Source organism: Bactrocera latifrons, unplaced genomic scaffold, assembly GCF_001853355.1.
Source record: "Bactrocera latifrons isolate USDA-ARS-PBARC rearing strain unplaced genomic scaffold, ASM185335v1 scaffold_179, whole genome shotgun sequence".
NCBI classification, from domain to species: Eukaryota; Metazoa; Arthropoda; class Insecta; order Diptera; family Tephritidae; genus Bactrocera; species Bactrocera latifrons.
Genome location: NW_017535285.1, coordinates 578259 through 600066, shown reverse-complemented (window position 1 = coordinate 600066; position 21808 = coordinate 578259). Strand labels below are relative to the sequence as shown.

General features: G+C 35.8%; 3 protein-coding genes and 1 non-coding gene across 7 annotated transcripts in view; 2 read left to right on the top strand and 2 right to left on the bottom strand.

The window, feature by feature from the left end:
• The first annotated feature begins 6875 nt into the window (after positions 1 to 6875).
• LOC108967160 lies at positions 6876 to 9901 on the top strand. 3 transcript variants are annotated; one of them, XM_018930427.1, is made up of 3 exons: positions 6876 to 8205; positions 8375 to 8522; positions 8618 to 9901. In XM_018930427.1, the coding sequence occupies exons 2-3, from the start codon at positions 8505 to 8507 to the stop codon at positions 9812 to 9814; spliced, it is 1215 nt and encodes a 404-aa protein (XP_018785972.1). In that variant the 5' UTR covers positions 6876 to 8205; positions 8375 to 8504; the 3' UTR covers positions 9815 to 9901. The 3 variants fall into 3 exon arrangements, with proteins under 3 accessions (XP_018785972.1, XP_018785971.1, XP_018785973.1); XM_018930426.1 differs by having other exon boundaries at positions 8296 to 8522; XM_018930428.1 differs by lacking the exon at positions 8375 to 8522 and having other exon boundaries at positions 6891 to 8205.
• On the bottom strand, positions 9884 to 11783 carry LOC108967162 (grpE protein homolog, mitochondrial). The gene is made up of 4 exons (XM_018930429.1): positions 11557 to 11783; positions 11021 to 11360; positions 10787 to 10942; positions 9884 to 10679 (listed from the first exon to the last, which is right to left on the bottom strand). The coding sequence occupies exons 1-4, from the start codon at positions 11637 to 11639 to the stop codon at positions 10572 to 10574; spliced, it is 687 nt and encodes a 228-aa protein (XP_018785974.1). The 5' UTR covers positions 11640 to 11783; the 3' UTR covers positions 9884 to 10571.
• An 8603-nt stretch (positions 11784 to 20386) lies between these two features.
• Positions 20387 to 20490, bottom strand: Trnay-gua. Its single transcript has 2 exons — positions 20454 to 20490; positions 20387 to 20422 (listed from the first exon to the last, which is right to left on the bottom strand). It is a non-coding gene; the product is annotated as a tRNA-Tyr (tRNA).
• A 435-nt stretch (positions 20491 to 20925) lies between these two features.
• Positions 20926 to 21808, top strand: part of LOC108967159 (NAD kinase) — a 48855-nt gene continuing 47972 nt past the window's right edge. Inside the window, exon 1 of one of the 2 annotated variants that reach the window (XM_018930422.1) lies at positions 20926 to 21266. The gene's annotated coding sequence lies outside the window, so the exon portion shown is untranslated. Of the gene's footprint in view, positions 21288 to 21808 lie in introns of both variants that reach the window. The other variant, XM_018930421.1, reaches the window with a different exon arrangement.

Below are 21808 nucleotides of genomic sequence, written 5' to 3'. Positions count from 1 at the left end.
GATCGTGCGGCACTTGCACGCGCTCCCACTCACTTTTTCATTAACACACATGACATTGCCTGCGCGTTGGCGGCCCTTTGACGCATTGCGTTTAGCCRAAATAAATGCCGTAAGCATGCACCGAGGGCATTAGATGAATTTTTCTTTTTCTTACTTTTCACACGCTACGCTGACATGCTGCTCGCCTAGCTRTATGCATGAAACGATCGTCCTCAGTTATGAATTTTTGATGAATTTCCAAGAAAAACGAGAGTGTTTTATGATTTACGACGACTGACGGGCGCATTGCACGACAAATTTCTAACATTAATCCTAAAAAAATTACCAACAAAAAAAAAAAAAATTATTATAAAAAAACAACAGTCGCAAACGAGTCTTGAAAAATTAGAAGCAGCTGTGTGTGGTCTGCTCTTCAAGTTAATGCAGGTTAGGCACACAAAACCCGTCTAAACTCTTCATCAGGGTCGCAGGTTGCCTAAAYGGCGTTTTCGTAAATTTGGAAATCTAATTTTTTAAGAAAAAAATAAATAAATAAATTTTTTTTCGCAGCTACGTTGCTAACACTGCTGCGCACCTGCTAATTTTCCATAATTTGTTAATAATATAATTTTTTTTTTAATAAACAAACAAATATTTGCGCATTGAGCACGTACGGGCCTTTTCCAAGCAGTCACACGGGTATGTTTGCTTGTGTCAAACGTTTTTAATGAGACCAGCAACAACTGCTCGARGTTTGATTTGTTTGGGACGTGCCTATGTAGATTTTTCGACGAATTTGTTTCTGATTGAAGACAGATAAAAAAAAAACATCCAACTACAATGCTATACGAAACATCATGGGCATCTTACACTTGTGCATATAAGACACGCTACAGTGTTTTTGTTGTGTTTGCCGACTATACCTCTCTACATTTTATGCTATTATTCTTTTGTTTGCTATTGTTGTTGTTATCTTTATTTTAYTTATTTTTCTTAATATAATTTTTCTCTTATCTCCGTTAGRCCTATTTTTCTTTGATCTTACACTTGTCGTTCTTTTTTGTTCGCCTATTAGTTTGTGGTATTTCACCCCCAAAAAATTCGACCGCAGCGACAAAGAATCACACAAATAGTTTTTTATGCTTAAAACTCCCATAAGTATTAATTGAAAGAGTTTGGAGAGCTGCTGGCAAGTGTGGGCGGCACACTGTTTCGAGCATAAGAAGTGAAAAAATGAGCTCTGTTCATTGAATACGTACATATACATAGCTCCATACATATAAAAACATATTGACATAGATATACATATATACAATATATGAATATATAAATAAACTCTCTTTTATTATTTTTGTGTCGTAACGGAATTGTTGTAGCGACAGAAAAGATTCCTAAAGTAATTTTAAGACAAGGAAACGGATAAAATTCCGGGTCCGTTACGGTTACTTAGACCCGAAAGTCTTGGGAACGGTCGATACGCCGTCATATAGCGTGCTAACGTTCATGGACTACTCTATCTAGAAACTACATTCACTTTACACTGCACTTGTTAAGTGATAATTAAATCACAACACATTTGTTTAAACTGGTGATGTCATATGAACAAACTAACAGGAGAGTCACAAGAGCAAATTATCATTGAGCATAGGCAAGAACTGTTTTTTATGAGTTCAGCTGCCTGAAAGAAGATAAAAAAAACAAAAACAAAACAACGTGATAAGCATATCACATCACAATAAATCACTTCAATGTTAAAAGATCATATGATGTTAATGTGACATCACATCATCTCTGATAAAAAAAAACATTTCTATACTGCAGAATACACGTGTTTTTTATATAAAAAGCCGATTCATATACGACACAGACGTTGTGAAATCACAACATAAACACGCAATGACTACAAACCGGTGACTTCAAGTCATTAGGCTATAGCCATCGACTAGATGTGGTTCTCTACACTACTTATATAAATACAACAACTTTTGGTCACCAAAAATTAAATCACTTGAATATTAATAGATCATATGATGTYAAGGTGACATCACCAACATCACTGATCAGACAGAAAAGCACTTCATGCTGCAGAAAACACATGACTCATGTCACATACACGCATGAAAAATACATCATAATCACATAATTACATCACACCTCAGACATCACTTCAAGTCATAGGTCTATAACTCTCGGCTAGAAAGCGCTATACCCACTACTTTTATAAGCACAGCAACTTTGTGTCACAAAAAATAAAATCACGTCMATACTAATGTATCATATGATGTTAGGCTGCTATCACATCGTCACTGATCAGACAGAAAGGCATTTCCTACCTGCAGAAAGCACGCGCTTTTGCATGATAAAGATGACTCATATCACACACACACACAAATATGACATCATAACCACATACTCATCAAAACCATATCAAATCATACGTCTATGACGCGGATAGAAGTGCTGTTCTTTAAAAAAAAAAAAAAAATTTGGGTGTAAAAAGAACAAAACAAAAAAATTCTCGCACAACTGGAGCTCAATTAATAAAGATCATATGAATAGGATATCAGCATTTGAGATAGCAGACATACACTTAAACGAAAAAAATGTGAGGATCACAAGAACGATCGTTGCTCACGTAGGAAGCAAAAGAAACGGCATCGAAGGAGGTAGTTTCCTTTTGAGAATTTTCGAAACAGGAGAACAAAGGAGGAAAATAATGGGTATGTCATATACTGACATACATGCATATGTATATATTAATGAGTTACATTGAGCTATTGTATGCTTAGAGCTAGTGTTCAAAATGTTAGCAGCTTCTCAACTACAACAGGAGATCACACAACTGCTCGTTTATGTTATTTTTGTATTCTTTGAAATCACTTTCAAGGCATGACCTTGCTTAATTATTTTTTCGCTTAGCAAACGACGAACGGCACAGAAGGACGTTAATTAGTAAAAGTCRTTTTAACAGAAGCTCAAAATTGAAGAAGGTGTTTCATTAAAAATACACAGAAATTCCTTCAAAGGTTCATCCTCAATGTTAGAGATCAGTATGATTATAAATACTAAACAATTAGTTCATATAATAATAATAATTAGTGCAAATGACGGCTTAGAAGTCAGATTAAATAACAGAGTTTGCTAATTAACAAAGGTCAAAAGAACAGGCGAACAGAATAAGACTTGGTAGAGCAAAGGAAACAGTCTTCAAAAAGGTCATGGAAACAGGATAGGATAGGATAGGATCTAAAAGAAGTACAAAAACACTAAAGAAAGGGGATGCAATGTAACAAAACATCACATAGAGACAGTTATCAAAAAGGTCATAGATCATCTGAATACATAACACAACACAAAAGAAAAGGAAGTACAATGTAACGAAAGATCACACGGATGGTCTTTTAACAAAGGACTACTAATTAAGGAGGTCAAAGTAGCAGGAGAGCATGAAAATTAAATGAGTGCCTTTAAATAGGAAAAACTAGGGAAATGAAACAAATATTGACAAAGGGAACTATGTCAGATGGATAATAAGAAAAGAGAGATAGGCTTGATTACAACAAAACGTCTAAAAAAAAAAACGCAAAACATAATGCAAGTCTTTGAACGCTATCAGGCAGAACTGCTTGAAAAACGGTGCAAAAACCAATGCTTCGGGATAAAACAGCATGCAATAGAAGGAGGAATCGGAGTACGAGGAAGACCAACCAAGAATTAAAATTAATTATTTTTTTTTTTTTTTACTTTTATTTTGCACTTTTCGTACATGCGTTTCTACATGCCTGTTACTTTCAGCTCGGCTAATTAATGCTTTGAGCAGAATATTTTTCTTAATTTCAATCTTTTGGATAATTACGGGTGCTATGGACCATTTTCAACTTTAAAACCTGCARAGGAGAAGAAGTGTTGTTTTTGTAGCCTTTTAGTGGAAAAAATTTCATAACTTCGAAGCTTGTTCTATAGATTCGAAGGCTTGTTCTATAGATATAAGTATTTATGGAAAGTGTATAATACTGTGTGAAAAGTCAATCTCTATAGAGCACAGTGCAGCTACTTTTGTTTCACATAAAATGTTTTAAGCATCGCTTTTAGAATACTGTCTTCACAGCTGCTAACCTATTCCAATGACCTTTGCTAATTAGACTCCCGCTGTGAAAACGATTTAGGATCTTTCTCGTGCAGAAATTGATTCTTGCAATAAAGAATGCATCTGTCATAGATTCTGCTGTCTCAGTTTTCATGGTAGCCTAAAACAAAATATGCTAAAGTAAAAAAATTTTGCTTGTTATATACCCATTGAGCCAGAAATGGGCTTAATCGTTAAACAAAATTTGGCTCGAAACCGTCGGATCCTCTTGGAACTTTTCAAGAGCTCATAAATCGAAGCGGTGTGGATTGGAAAAGTCGAGCCGCTTCTGCTTTCAGTTCTGTATTTTGTACGCTTTGAAYTTAAAATCTCGACGTAAAATGCACCAAGTCGTTCCATATGTCAGCCCGAGTTGCTGCTAACAGCGCCGAATCGACTCTTCACGACCTTTGTGTAAAATCTCAGCTATGGTTGCTTGTTGAATTTTCAAAATTTTATTCCTTCTACAACTAATTTTTTATTTATCTTGTTTTCAAAGAAATGTTTGTTTTGTGTTTACAAAGTAGGATTTAGAACAGGATCTCAGCCTAACTTGTAGCCAAGTTGTAGAAGGCCACCCGCAACGCTTTCAGATTATATTCATRTACATAAGTGTATATACTGTTAAGGTAAGACGATTTTTTTTATAATACATTCTATGGATTCAGCACACAATAAGAATCCAATTAGTAAAGGTCACTTTAATAGGTTAGCAGCGATTTCGTAGGGCTCCGTGAAATGTTCATGAAAATAAGAACAATACGATAAATACGGCGAAATTTCATAGAATGTTAGATCTATAGGCAATGCCTCACAAATATACCTAACACTATCCATWTAACGATGTCTTATTCGTAACAGAGTACATACAATTTAGGGCGATGACTTATCTCTTGTCACTTCTTCGAACTAGCTGCCATAAAGATCCTTAAAGCAGGAGCACAATTAGTTAAGGTCATATGAATAGGAAAACAGAAGTATAGCAAAAGTACCTTAGGCTAGTAACCTAATGAATATGAAATCACAGTCACAAAAGTTTGTTTGGTCAGCAAAAAGTTGGTATTTATTTTCCAATGTAAAAATATTGTAGTAGATGGCGAAAACTTACCTTATTTCTGCAATATGATAMAAGAAGATATTCTATTCCATTTAAAACACTTATCCTACCGGCAATATTTGTAAAGTTGATTGCACAGAGGAGTCAAATTACTTATTTTTCCGATTCTGTAAACACAAACATACAGCGTACAGCAATTCTACTAATAACAGCGGAGATTAAACGACAATCGATTATTGGTTTGAAAAATGCTATACATCTATTTATATAATTGAACACCTAATTCTCGTACTTTTATATAATATATATTATTTACAAATAATTAATTAATTAAGTATTAGTATGACTACGACTACGGTCGTTGATAATATCTGATTTTACATTGATTCTGTTAAACTTTACATTTTAACAGAACAGTTTAACAGAAGTAAGCATTAGCAATTCAACTAATAACAGCAGAGTTTACGCGACCACTGATCATTAATTCGCGAAATACTTTTCACATATTTATATAATGAAACACCGAATTTTGATATTTTTATACATATACAAATATATATTACTCGCGTATAATTAATTTATTCACTACTATTCATACTACGATCGTTGAGAACATCTAATTTTACATTGATTCTGTTAAACTTTACATTTTAATAAAACAGTTTAACAGAAGTAAGCAAGAGCGGTAGAAGTATAAGAAAAACATACATTTGTAAAAAAAACGCTGTAAAGTCTGACTTTTTTGCAATTTATATATGTATAAGACGGCAATTTCTCAATGCCGCTCCAACTTTCTATTTACGGCAAACAATTTTCAACAAGCAACCTCATTCGAGCTGCTGCTTGGCTGTTGCAGAGTGTCTACTTATTTTTGATTTATTTGATATAACTTTAAACACCACTAATTATRTATATTGATTCTAATACGATTTTCACAACATTATTAGCAATAAAAGCACTTTATTTTCAGCAATTTGCAACAAAAAGGGCAAAATTCACCATACCAATATCATTCACTTGTTTTACTTAAAATAATTCACTGGAGCACTGGATTTCATATTACACGCACGTGATATCAATTAAAAAGCAAGCTACAAGCACTTTTTCAGCAATAAATTTAGTAATTAAATCAGATGAAGTTAAAATACCGAAAAGCACGCACCAAACGCAAAATATTTTTCGCGGACTCGTTAAATGTCAAAATATGCATGAAGGAAAAGGAAGCCAAAATGCAGGAAGTAACTAACCAAGTGAGAAAAATTTAAAAACTGTTATTTGTAAATAAAACCTTGTTGGCAAGCAACTAAAAGTGCTAATGAAACTATTTCCACATACAGATTTTAAGTGTTTTAATTTCTATTGAAGTAAAACATATGCATATTTCTTTAGTATTTGTGCATATAAGTTTTTTTTCCAATTTTCCAATATGTTTAGCATTTCATAGTAAAATAAATTCCTGCATATCGTTTCAAACCAACAACTGCTTTCGCTTTCCGAACACTTACCAAACACATATGTCGGATGTGCGGCTGCGGGGAAATCGACAATCTGACAAATGTCTTTCACTATGACAGCAGCAAGTAGTTGTTAAATGAATCATTTACTTTTTGGCATTTGGTGAAGGCAGTGTGGTTCATTGTATTTTCTATATTTACTTACTACAGTTTCAAAGAAATATAACTAATTGCTAGAGGATTACTTATTGTCCAATGCACGCTCATTTGCCGACATTTTCTTGGGCATACGAGTGCTATTTGCGGACAAAAAGAAAAATTTAACATATTTACCATTGGCTGGCTGTCCTTCAATGGCGCTAATCAAATTACAAATTGTTAAAACAACTAAAATGGTTTGAAAATTATTTTAGTTAAATAGCGGAGTAACTGCGTGTTTTACCGGCGTACTATAAGTTTGTGTAGTACAATTAAATAATGTTGATTTCTAATTACTGTCCAATGCACGCTCTTTTGCCGACATTCTCCTGGGTATTCGAGTGCTAATTGCGGACAAAGAGAAAAATGAAACATATTTACCAGTGGTTAGTTGTATTTTAATGGCACTAACCAACTTGAAAAATGTTTCAACATATTAAAGACTAAGGAAAGGAGTTTTTATAATGTGAGGGGCTGTAAACCTCGTTATTAATACATTTAAGAAGCGCTATTTGCAATGGTTGGATAGAGTAGAATTTTAGTGTAGTATTAAGTAAACGTTTATTGCAAAGGAACCTTAAAGCCAAGAGTCGTACAAATGTGCCATGCATACTCATATACAAATGTTATAACTAACAAAAAATGGATGAATCTTTCAAGAGCCATTTTATACCCTTAATTGTAACAAAAATATAATTTTCGTAACAAAGCCACTGCTTTTAGAGCACGTGGTCTGTCAACGTCATTATCAATACCTTACATATAGAACTGCTGGTGACTTCCAACAAATTTTTGTACTTATAAATATGTACATATATACAATATACATATATGTGCGTATAAGTTTTAAATATAAATATCATATGTTTGGAAATTGTRCCGCTGATATTAAATTGAATTGGTCGTTGGGTACAAAATATGGAAGTGTTATGTTTTATCTCTGGTTATGTTAAACGAAATACAAGTCTAGCTTTATAATATCAATAATTGCTATTTTCATGAGAAATAATCTTGGCATGTTTTCAATACGAGCAAAATTGTCTACTGTGGCCCACTGTATCTATGTATATATTTAGACCTTACAATAACGCACGCGGAATCGTCATACGAATATGTACATATGTACATACATATATACACGTGTAAAAATTATCACGACTTTTCTCAACACAAAGACGTTTACCATTGAAAATGACGCTGGAACTAGTGCTCTGCGTAGAATGTTAATTGTTTGTTACGGTGGAATCATAAAACAAACCATAAAGTGACCCACGCAACACAACACATACAGGTAGAATTTCCATTGGTGGCCCCTAGACAAAGCAGCACCCACATTTTGAATGCGATCACGAACAGAGCAATCAGTTAAAAATAAATAAAACAAGATTCAGGTAGGTAAAATGTCAAAGAATTACACTATGGCATGCTCAAAYATACAAATGGTCTGTTTGCTTTGAACACATTCATGCATGCATACAAAGGCACCGTAACAAAATTCGTTAGAACCGCATGCATAGTGCATTTGTGCAGCATGTTGCAAGTAAGAAAATATTCCTGTAGAAAACGCTTCAGTTGGTTACTTGCATTGGCAGCAAGTAGACGGACAAATTGGATAATTCATAGAGGCGGSAAGGAGAACGAAGTGAAATAATTTTTTTTCTGTACACAGTGTAAAAAAATTTAAAAAAAAATGTTTTTATATTACAGAGTAAGTACAAAAAAACCAAATTTTACAAGGCAACGCAAAATTACTAATTAACTAAACTTACTAAAATTACTAATTAAAATAAAAATTAATTGCAGATACTCTGGTTTTTAATTGTCTTGAAGTGGGCCCACACACAACAGATGCCTACAATGCCGTACCCACAACGGTTATATTTCCATAAACTGCAAAAGTATCCCAGCTATAAGATTATAAATGCACAAGAGGCTAGATTGGCAACAACAGAGCCCGCTGGTATAAGCACCGAGCCAGTGGAAGCTGCTACTACTACAAGCACCGTAGCGCCACCAACAAGCATTGACACAGCAAATGGTTCTAGCACCGACGTCACAACTAAACCTGCTACAGCACCACTTGAAATTTCGACAGGTAATACTATTTATACACCTGATGAGTTTCCGCATGATTTGCTTGAAATTGCACGCTCAAAACTCGGCCTAAAGAGCCTTGACGAAGTGCCCAGTATAAGTGAGCTCGCCGAATTTCTTGGCACCGCCAATGCGGCAGAGACCATTAAATATATACGACAAATGACAAACACAGAACAAGGAATCGCGCTGATAAAAGCCTACCTTGAATCGGCCGACTTCACCGATCGCACCGATGAGCAGCGTCGTCGTCAACAAAAACAACAGCAAAAGTCACAGCAGCCGTTAAGTGTAACAGCTACTGTTGACACAAAGAAACACAATTTTCTAGAGCGTGTTGCTGCGTATTTTCATATTTACAACCTATGGCCGCAAAGTGGCAACAAYGATGCYGCTGAAACGCGTAAAAATGTCGARCAACAGCTAAGCAAATACATTAAACCACAGTTGGCGTATAGAAAGCGTATGCAAGCGGTAGCCACACAACAAACGCCCAACAGCATAGCACAACRTAAGCCAATGTTAGTGCGTAATCCCTTACCTTATCACTATCCTGTGCCACTGCGCCCCATTTCCGACAATCGTGTGTTGCATAATGATGCTGTAGTCATGCCAATGGCACCACCGGTGGTATTTTCGCCCGTACATTTGAACACACCTAAATTCTATGTGCCACCACATATWGAACTGGCACGCGCTACCAATATACCACCACAACAATTGCAGACGTTGTTGCAAAGCAAACCAAAACTGGCAGAATTAGCTGCCAAAGTGAGTCGTTTGCCACTGACCAACGACCGTTCCACCCGTATTGATGAACAACTGTTGGTGGCGGTGAAGCGTGCCATCGAACAGGATGATGACTTGCGCAAACTGCTACAAAATACCGCAGCTACACTTAAATAGCTGATTGTAGGCTTTTAATTGTATTTTAGCATAAATTAATTAAGACTATTGAATAAAATTTATAGGGAATTATATATTTTACAAACATTTGTTTTTCATTTTATTATATAATTAAGATAGATTTCTATACCATCGCGAATATGTTATTCGTGTAACGCTTTKCATTTAGTCTTTAAGAAAAACAAGTTAAACTTTCAAAGCACTCATACAAACGCACACTAATCATTGTGAAATGCAAGCGTCTGCGTATACACTTATACATTCCATTGCCTWACTTAATAATTTTATTTTTATAGCTAAATTACATTTTTATTTGTAAATTTTGCGGCTTCAAGTGAACCATTTTAGAGTGTTGAAAAAGTCAATAGAGACATAAGTTAAATTTCATTACTTTTTCAATTAGAAATTTTTTCGGAATTTCATTGGTTATTGGAAAGAAAATATAGCAGTTSAAGGATAGTTTAACAATAGTTGAAATATATAAACAAGGAAGCCATAACATTGCAGACGTAACTCTCTGTTATGTATTCAAAGCTTATATACAACAATTATATGTAATGGAAATCGCCGATTTAGTCTAGAGAAGAAATTTTCTTCACAGATGAAGTAGTTGTTATGAAATTTGGTCTCGAACCACAGTAAAATTAAACAAAAAACAACATATTTATAAGAGCATACTAGTTTTCGGTTGTTTCASRAACTGCAGAGAACTTYCAAGCAGCTTTTTCATTAGTTATTYGTCAAAGTTAGAATCCCCTCATGACTTTGAGACACCAACCAACGCAGGTCGTATACAACGTTCATGCAATTTGTAGCCTAATTTGGTGACAACAACAACAGTGCTGGGCTCGACAGTGGCATCATCCTGCGAAATAATACAATTTTTATTAAAAATTACCATTACTGTTCACATATATACAGTATATAGTAATTTCTACATTACAGTGAAAAATATGTTGACTAAATACAGACCTTTTCGAATAATGCTTCGTGCATATTTGGGTTGAATTTCTCGTTAAGTGGATTGATTGGTTCYAAGCCATGACGTTTGAACACCTGCAACAGTGAAGCTTTAGTCATGGTCAAACCTTCGTATAGGTTCTTCAAATGTGGATTATTATCGTTGAGCTAATGAAGAGAGCGAAATTAAATTTTTAATTTATTATATAATTACATAATTTATTGCATAAGCCCAAAAAAACTTACTTCATCTTTCGGCACCGCGTCTGTGGCATGTCCCAATATATCAGCTACCTCAAGCAGGTCTTTACAAAAGCTCTGTATGCCAAAAACTTTAGCATCAGCTATCTGTTTGGTGAGACGTGTACGCAGATTTTCACTGTCTGCTAGTGAACGTTTGTAYTTATCTAATAATTCATCATTCTTTTCTTTCAAGTCATTCACTTCTTTGGATAGTATTTCAATTTCTTCTGTCAGCTTCTTTGTGGCTTCAGCAACTGCGCCTTCCAACGGATTTGAGCCATCGTTATCTGACTGTTGTGGYTTTTGTGCAGAGTTTTCCGTACTGTAGAAACGCAGCGCTGGCCTATATCAATAAGAAAGTTTTGATTATAAAATAAGGCTCTAAGCGTATACCGATGTCATCGCAAATAATTGTTCTGCAATTTATTGCTTTATTACGTCACAACAATCTTATCACTTTGTCATCACACCTCTACTTTGGCCTACACCACAAACACCCAGCAACACTGCGGCTGCTGGACCGGCGATAATGTGCTTACCTTGTCGCCAACACGTTTTGGCTCTTCACAGCAGCTGCATAACGATTTGCAAGCGTAAACAGCGAAATCGTTTTCCTTGACATTTGTTCTGTTTTGTACTTTATCTTATAATGACAAAGTCGTGCTTTTTATTTTCCTATCGCGTTTTTCAAACACTATTAAATTTTCCTTATTTTACAGAATATTTCTTGTGCAATCCAAATCTGGCAATGAATATTCAACTCTGACAGCTGTAACTGTCAATAAAGAATACAGTGTGCAGCGACCTCTGTTGTTTACAACAGTTGATTGGGCATTACGTTGGCTCTGAAACTGTGTAGTAGAAAAACAGTTCTAATTGCTTTTTATTTATATAGTTCCTTATATTTATTTTAAAATAAATGTGAAATAAAGTGAAAAGCGTAATCTAGTTCTTAAATAAATTATCAGCACGTTGAATGTTTAATTTTCAGCATTAACTGATTTCGTAATGTGTTGTTGCGGCATMCTGAATTCAAATGCTCATTATCATTTGTAAGCAATAATCGATAACACTGTTTAATCTCTTTGTTTTTAAATTGCGTTTCCGGCGGACACCTCTCTATATAAGAATATTATAATATAAAGAACTATATACACATATTATTGTAAGTGCCGTTTTCATATCTATTGACCTTAAGATTTGTGAAAGTTTCTTTAAGAAGCAAAAAGTGTTTTCGGTGCATACTAATTCACAAGCCACTACACCAAACTAATCTGAATAAGACAKTTGGATAAGTTGTGCTATACGATCGGCAAGTGTTTGAAGTCTTCTGCTTATTTGCATTCCTTTCATTTTGCAGGTGGTTTTGCGTGACAACTTGGAAGATCGCTTCAAAGAAGTTCGATAGCCTCAATTTACATATCCTTTGTATGCATTTACATATATTTTTATATTAGCATACATATGCACATATTTTAAAAATAGAAATACACATTTGTATGCAAATTGCTGCACAGCATCACATTCCCAGAAAAGCGCCTGCATAATTGCCACTAACGACTTGAAATATACATAAGTTGTTTTAATCGTGTGCATTAAATTCAAACAACGCGCTCAATAAAATTATGACTAAAAGGAAAATGGTTAAATGAGCTTCTAATCTTTATGGGTGCGCCTTTGAAGTGTTGCTTGYTGTTATGTCTGTGTAGATTTTGTTTAACAAAACGGAACTAATGCTCATTTGAATATAATAAATGGTTTGTGTATGTCATCACGACTGCCATATGTTCATACATATTTATTTYTCCAAGTATGTTGCCGCATTAGCAGCTATTTATACACGTACCTGCGTTTGCAACGGACAACTTAATTATAAATTTTACTTTCATTGCATTAATAATTGCTGTACTGTGGGCTAACCAACTTGCCGCAGGTCGTTGCCAGCTACCTTGATTTTATATTASACGCAAAATACGAGCAAATTCACGCCCCATATGTATATGTATATGTATTTACGTTGGCACTTTCGAGTGGTTGCCTTGAAATTGATGCATATCGTTTGCGGCAACGTGTAAAATTTGCACGTCACTTTGCAAAAAAATTAATAAATTAAGAAAAAAAAAAATAGCTAACTTCGGCTGGACCGAAACTTTAATACACTGCACATGTGCATTTTTCAGAGATTGATAGGGTTTATAAATAAATTTATCTCGATTATTATGGCTCAGTTTATATGAGAGCTATATGCTAGAGTGATTCGATTTGCACAATTTCTTCGAAGATTATGACGTTGTCTTGGACAATATTCTATAGAGAATTTCGTGAAGATATTTTATCAAATAAAAAAGTTTTCCATACAAGAAAATAATTCCGGTCGTTCAATTTGTATAGCAGCTAGATGCTATAAAGGTCCGATAACGTCGGTTCCGACAAATGAGCAGCTTCTTAAGGAGAAAATATCTTGAGCAAATTTTCAGATCGATATCTCTTAAACTGAGTGCCTAGTTCGCGTATATTCAGAAGGACAGAAGGATATGGCTAAATCGACTTAGGTCATACGTTGACCCTTTACAAGTATATATACTTTGTAAGGTCTCCAACGTTTCCTTGTGAGTACTACAAACATCTTAATAAGCTTAATATACCTTGTTTAGGATATAATAAAAATAAAATGCAGTGAAAAATGTGTAGTTTAGCGAATTATGGCATGAATTAGCGAATTTTTTTATTATACTCATTAAAAAATTTACTTTTAAATCATTAAAAACATAATAGCTACTTAAAGTATAGAAAGTGACATTGAAATCGCTTTGAAAACGCACAGGTTACTTGATTTTGACACTGAACTTCGAGCATACGTTGTTCCACTGTTGGCAATACGAGCATGAAAAGTGATACCTACAAAACGCATTTGGYACAGACCCAATCCCTGAAAACCTAGTAGACTAAATGGTTGAATCCAAAGATACGTGGAATGCGGTGTGCGAAATAGCCGAAAAAGTAATGAAACTCCAAAGAGCCCGGGCACAGCAGCGGATAAGAGAATACAAAAATTAAACGAACCACGAGAACGCGGAGGATGGCGTAATGTGTGAGTGAGGAAAGTTCGCTGAGCTCCATTCACTTGGGAGTGACCAGAAACGCTTCTTTTATATATGGCTCAAACTGCTTATGACTTTTGGTCTTAGATCAGATTCGGTAGCCAAAAAACATCAGTTTGAAGGCGAGCTAAAGCGAAAAGCCGAACCATCGCTCCCTAGAGTTGTGCGCTGGGTTTGGAACCCGCCACGTAAAAAACACTACTAATGAAATGAAGAAAACAGTGTTGGTATGGCTCTGGTAGTGAACGAGGGCAAGACGAAATATTTCCTGTCATCAAACAAACAGTAGTCGCTCCCAAGTCATAACATTGAAGTCGTCGATAATTTCGTCTATCTTGGAATCTGTATTAACACCAACAACAATCTCCGCCTTCAAATCCAATGCAGAGTTGCTCTAGCCAAACGGTGCTACTTCGGACTAAGTAGGCAATCGAGAAGTAAAGTCATCCCTCGACAAACAAAGACCAAACTTTATAAGTCGCTTATTATTACACTTGTAATGCTATATGGTACAGAGGCATGGATGATGACAACATCTGATGAGTTGACGTTACGAGTTTTCAAGTGATGTATGGTCCATTGCGTATTGGCAACATCAARCAACACATTCGATGGAACGATGAGCTGTACGAGTTRTACGACGACAATKKCAYAGTTCATCGAATTAAGATAYGCGGCTACGCTGGCTAGGTCATGTCGTCTGAATAGACGAAAACACTCCAACTCGGAGAGTATTCAACGCAGTTCCCCCCAGCGGAAGCTGAGGTCTTCCTCCGCTCCATTGGAGAKATCAGGTGAAGAAGGATCTGGCTGGACTTGGAATCTCAAACTGACGCCAAATTGCGAAAAGAAGAAACGACGCGCGATATATAGATAGAAGATATTGATCATAAGCATAAATAAATTCGTCGAAGGAGTAAGACTCAGCAGTGTAAAATGGCCGTTCGTGCATATCTGTGCAGAGGTCGTTACCGCTTTGGCTGTCTTCTATCCGTAAACCTTCGAAAGGGATCGGTAGGGTTTTCTTCAATCCAATGATCAAATGAACGTCGTGAGACATCACCGTAGTCACTCTCAACTCACCAGCTTGTTAGAGTTTATAGACACACATTGAATTCGTAGGAAAATGCGCCAGATTGAAAATCAACTGTTTCGGCAATTATTTCGGCATCCGTTTCCATCGAACTTCGAACATGCGGATCTTTAGTCCAGTCTAAATTTATAGCAACACCAATCGATGAACTACGTTCTTCCATGAAAAATAGAATGAAACGAATCGCCTATTTAGCAACTAGCAGCAATAACGAATGCCAACAACAACAGCAACAAGGTGAAATGATATTTATGCGCGCACCGATAAGGAGTCTACGTATATATTCACTTGTGGAAACACACGGCAGGTGAGACAGCATTGCACACAAACACATAAACACACACAAGTGCATAAAAATGCGTGTTTTTTATATAGAATTTATGGCTATGAGCCTTAAGTATTTATTTATACACGCGCTATAATGTATGCTTGTATGTATAGTATGTGTGGTTGTACATAGGCGACTCACCGATCGCCACCGCAAATAATGAACGCTCGAACAGGAGGAGGCTTGTTACTTCGCACATTTTCAAGATCAACACCGTTGGCGACGCGAACACAAACCACAACCAGGCAAACTCTGCCGTGTGTGGGGCGGCGCGGGTAGCGGCGGTGCAGTGGTTGGCTGGCGTTGTGATGTTAGCGGCAGCACTGGAAATGCTGCTGACATTGCTGTTGTTTTGCTGTTTGTATGTTGTTGYTTGTTTTCTTGTTGTTGTTAYTTGTTTTTCTTATTGTTGTTGCAATTGTTTTATGCTTATTGTCTTAACTGTTGCTGCTGCCGATCATTGTTATTGTGCTCATTGCTAATGCACGTACTGTTAAAGTTGTTGTTGTTATTGTTGTTTTTGCAACTATTTGCCGCAGCGCCGTCGAACGCTGCGTCCAACAGCGCAAACAAGATCACTGCGCAAGTAGAAAGAAAAAATCACCACATAAAAAAATAAAAATAAAAAAATATAAATTGAGAAAATGTAAATATTTTTTTGTGCTGAATTCAGAATTTTCACAAACACACGGTCATACATATGTACATACAAACATACGTGACGGCGGGTGACTACCGATACGGTTGTACATGCATAATGCAGATTGGCATATATAAACACCTGTCTCTTATACACATCTAGATGTGTATAAGAGACAGGTCATACATATGTACATACAAACATACGTGACGGCGGGTGACTACCGATACGGTTGTACATGCATAATGCAGATTGGCATATATAAACACACACACACACGCAAGCGTATATATTTTCAATGTGGTTCTGTGTGTTTATAGTATTATATGTACAGCTATATATATAAATTCTTACTTATACCCGTGTCTATATGTACATATCTAAGCGATATCTAGAAGACATTGTTGTTATGATCAATGTGGCATTGTTGTTGCCACAGCCGCTGCTGGCGTTAACGCAGTTGCTGGCWTTGTTGTTGTTGTAATTTTKGTTGTTTGTTTGCTTTTGTTGTATTTGTCGTTGTTGTTGTTGTTGATGATATTGTTTTTGTTGTTGTTGCTTTTGCTGCTATTGTTGTTGTTACTACCAGTGCTGTCGCTGTTGTTTTTGTTGTTATTGCCGTTGTTGTTATTATTCTTTTTTTTGTTTCAATCACTATTGTTGCTGTTGTGTTTGTTGTTGCTACTGCTACCGCTGTCGTTGTTGTTCCCGCTGTTGCTACAAAATTCTACAATTTTGGTGTTAAACTCAACAGTTTGCTGCAGCAAGCGCATCAGTACAAATTCGACTTCAACTGCGTTCGGTTGTGCTATTGCCTCGAGTGTGTGATACCGAAAATATTTCGTATAACAAAATCGTGTATGGAAATCTGCTGTTAAACGGCGTTTACATAAATCAACAATTTGAATAAATATATGCTTGTATGTATATAGACTTCCTCTACGGCAGATTTGCGTTTGCAAAAAATACACACACACGCATACAAACAAACACACAGATATGTTGATTTGAAAGCAGAAGTGTTGCGGAATTCAAAAGCAAAAACTAAACAAACAAAAAAAGAATTGAAATAAAAAAAATTTAATAAAATTAAAAAATTTTATTCAAAAAATAAAAATAAAAAATTGAAGTAATATATAAAAATAATTAAAATAAAACAATAAACATCCCAAGTGAGTATTAAAACAGGGTCAATTKTGTCTGCACATGGCTGAGTACAAGTGCACTTAGCATACTAGTTTGCATGCGCGCTGGAGTTTCGGTTGTGTTTTTGCATCCACAAAGTGTTATAAAATAGCGCTCTACCAGACGCTCTCGTTCAAATATATGTAAACCGAAAAATTCTAAGCTTCCATATTTGCAATTTTTTCTAAAAATTCACTTACTTGTGTGCTCGTCAAATTCAAAACATTTGTACTAATTTAGATTTTTCAAGAAGAAAAATAGTTTCGCGCACGGTTTTCCAATATAAATTCACACGCCCCCGACCCAGCATCGCTAATTATCAGCAAATAGTTGGAGGAAAATGAAGGAGGAAGATCTGATTATGGCGCGTGCCTTGGTGGCCGAGCAAGCAGCAGCGGCGGCCGCGGCAGCAGCCGAGTCTTCGGCAACATTAGCAATGATGGGCGCGTCGCTCAATCAACAGCAGGCCTCGCCTGGCGCCTCGCCAGCACCTTTGCGGCGCACACGTGTCGCTGACTTGATCGAGAAACGCAATCAATTCAGGTAAGTCCATGAGACTATTAACATTTTAACAAAATATTATATTAGCATAAAAGATTTCAAGACGTGATTTATCAAMAGGAGGCATTAAAGATAAGTCATGAGTAGTTTCAACAGCTCGCATAGCATAGAGCTTCTTTTTCTACTTTATTTAATGTCGAAAGTCCAATAAAAGACAGTTCCTATTGTCAAGATACTCCAGATACAAGTGAGCAACTCAATCCCTTAACTTTTGTACAATTTTCAACGTCTTAAAAATAAGATATTGTAACTGAGAACTCAAGACTATTGAATCGTTGTCTAGATATCTTATCTCTGGCAAAGAGTTACTACATGATTAGATTTGATTTGGGTACCCAGCCACAGCAGTATTGCACGGAACTTTAAGGCTGATGAGCTTGCTAGGTCAGATACTTCAATCTCACTAGCTGCCGAATGGGAACGAGTAGGAACGCCATTAGATTCATGCAGTTCACCACTAAATTTTTGGGCCTCAGACCAGCTCAGCAAGCGTTGGTCAACTACTTACAGCACATGTACAGTTGCAAGGTCGTTTGACCCAAGGTAAATTCTAAGATCTTCGTTGTCAGCAAACTCCACCTTTCATAGTTGAAGTAGTACTATCTCTGCGCTGTTCCATCGAGATTTTTGTGGTAAGATTGATTACCGGATAACAGTTRATTAAACTGCGTCGAAGAAGATGAGGTACAACATCCCAATACTTGCCTTTGCCAYCTCGGAGTCCGTACTTTAAACATCCAGTTAAAATAGCAGAAATATAAATAAAGCACCTAAGTAGATTTGTGTTCAAGCCGCGTGGTCTGATATCTATCCAATTGCAAGAGTTTTTATCTGACTTCAGGAGGTTTAAGTGTGATCCCTTGTAATTTTCAAGGATCAAACATCTTACCGAACCCTTGCCTGAYCGTGAGCTTTGGTCGATAATGCTTTGTTATTGCCGCACTCTAAGTCGTTAGCCGACTGAAAGTCCGGGACTTAGAGCCGACTTTCGTAGGTACGACCTTCTGTTCTCGTGATATTCCTTGACTAAATTAAATTCTGTAGTTTCGGTTTCGCTGATCTGACTACTTTGGAGACATCATATTTTCCTCTTCATATCTAGATGGAAATCTACTGACCCGCTGAAGGGAAGAAAGAAACAAATAAATAGCGGATGCCGCCCCGTTTTTCTGTCATGAGTGGTGCTCGTGGTCTTAGTTATCGCGGGATTTTAAAGATCGAAGGATTTTGGTTATCGGCTTACGAAATTTCGAACAGCTTTCATACAGTAAGTCATATTGACCTGCGTCATCTCCATTATTTGCTTGCGTTATGGAATTATCCACTTGTCGCAGTTATGAAAATTTGCATATGTAAAGAAATCTATTTCCAGACAATTCGAAGTTAAATTTAAAAATGATATACAAAAATTTCATTCATTCAAGCTCAAGTCTACACATACATACATATGTACATAYATTTTCATGTAGATCAKGTTCATGTACCAACACACTCCATCCGGTATATTTCTTCTGGTTTATTCCTCGTTTCCAATCGGCTACAGAAAGTCTTGTCATTTCTTTCTTACTTTCTGCAGCTGCAAAAACGAAGCAAGAGACTCAAATATTTTGGTCGAGACTACAGTTAGTGTTAGCACTTTCTTTCTCAGATTTTTCACTAAAAAGTGATTGCCTAGTGACAGGTTTGACGGCACAATCGCAAGCCTCGAATCTAAGTAAATTTGAGACAGCAGGCTTTTATGTTGTAGGTAATAAGCTCAGTAGTAAAATGAATCCACAATCTTTTTAACAAAATTGCAATCTACTATGTTTTGGGTGAGCTTGCTTGAGATTTCCCAATAAGGCTAAGCCAAGGTTAAAAAGTTTATTGGACCCTAACTGTCAATGTTCTCTCATCCGAAGCTGTACTGTCCTTTTCATTGGGTTTTTTGGCTTGAGCCATATGTAAAAGAATTGTTACTGAGTAAGCGTTGTCGGCACCAATTAAAACTAAGAAGAATAGTCAAAGTTGTATGGAGGACGGGAAGTGGAAACGTCTAGGCAATTACTTCCCCATAGTCCAGCTTTTTCATCTCTGATCTTGAAACAATTCTGTAGTTATAAGAATATACGCCGAATCTAGTGAAATAGATGGAATAAATGTCAGCCGAAATTTGTGACAGTGCGATGAGAGCCTTTTCGATCAATATGTGGAAACATTTAGTTATCATTTTGGACCGAAGTTCTCAGCTGTCCAAGTGGAATCCGTMTTTTTTTGGGATCGACCTTTCAACTTGATCTACCTAAACTTAATCCAACTTAAACTAACGTAATCTACCTTATTTTTGTGATCCTTTGTTTTAATTATTAGTTAACCTTCATGTACATTAGTCCAAATTTCGCATAAGCGGTAGAATTTTATAAAGCTGTTAAAATTTTATAGATAAAAATTATAAAAAACAATAAAAAACTTTGTTTATCAATCCTTCGAGCCGGATTTGAACCAGCGACCTATGGATATCTGCTTCATTTTCACTTCAATTTATTCCTCTACAGTCCACCGCTCTACCAACTGAGCTATCGAAGGCTTATTAACCTACACGAGTAATTTCTCATTTSAACGCCAGCAAATTTGGCATAATCTCAAAAGCAATTGTTGCCATATAAAAAAATCTCTCAATTATAGCGATAATGCTGCCATTTTGTCGCTTAAAAGAGGTATAAATTAATAAATTTTTTAAAATAAATATCTAAAATTATCTTCTCGCATACAAAGCCTACACATCTAACCACATATATATATATACTGCTCGCCCAGAAACTGGTTGAAAGTCAAATTACAACTCATACTCTCCACTAGTCCCCGTCAGATGTCACGCTACAATATTATTTTTAAATTCTGARATTTTCAAACAGCTGACTACAATCGGTTGGTGTGTATTTATCAAWATACATTCTCTGTCGGTTGTTCTCTTTTGATTATTACTTCGTGCAGTTGTCACTATTTTGCTGTTTTGCTGCCATTATCTTATTCGTGTTGTGTGACAAATCGTGATACTAAACTTTTTCATTAATTGCGCGACGTTTTTTTACGTCTTGTTAGGGAAATTTATTACATTTTTTTAAATAAAACAAATAGGCAATGATTTGCAAMTAAAAGTGTATACAAGTGTGCGTGTTTTAATCGCGAAAAAGCAAARAATTGTGAAATCAGCTAAATACTTTGTGAACACTGCAACTCCGCCGCGCCGACCTCTGCACCTGTAAAGGCTGAAAGAGAGCGATTAAGAAAAATCCCAATCGGAAACTGGCTAATGTCAAAGATATGCAAATTTTAAGCAGTTTCAACTGCAGCGGCTAAAGGTGACTTCAAAGTTATGAAGGGTACATACAATTCCATTGATTAAAAGGCACAATTCCGATTTCTTTGGCGYCGTGATTTGAAGGTACCATTGGAAAGAAGAAGTCTCTTGATTAAAAAATATATGGGGTTATATGTACCGCAAACGCTTAGTTTAGGAGATATTCGATCTTAAAGTTTAAAAATTCCTAAAATTCGAACATTTCAAGAAACTATTTCACCACATTAAACACACTTTATTCACATTTTTCTCTTCAAATTAATTAAATTAAACTATAAACTTTTAAATAAATTCACATTTTACACTTTTAGCTGGTTTTTTACCTAATAAATCTTTATTTTAAAAAATACATTTTACACTCGTAGTGATCACCATTTGTGTGCTCAAAATTACGACGAAATGGAGCGCTGCCATGTGATAATAAGGAAATTCGCTGGAATTCCTTTTTTCCCCAAAAATTCATCTATCCATGCATATGGACATGTTCTTTAAATTTAATTTAATAAACAAATAAGTAATATTATAATTATGTATTATATAATA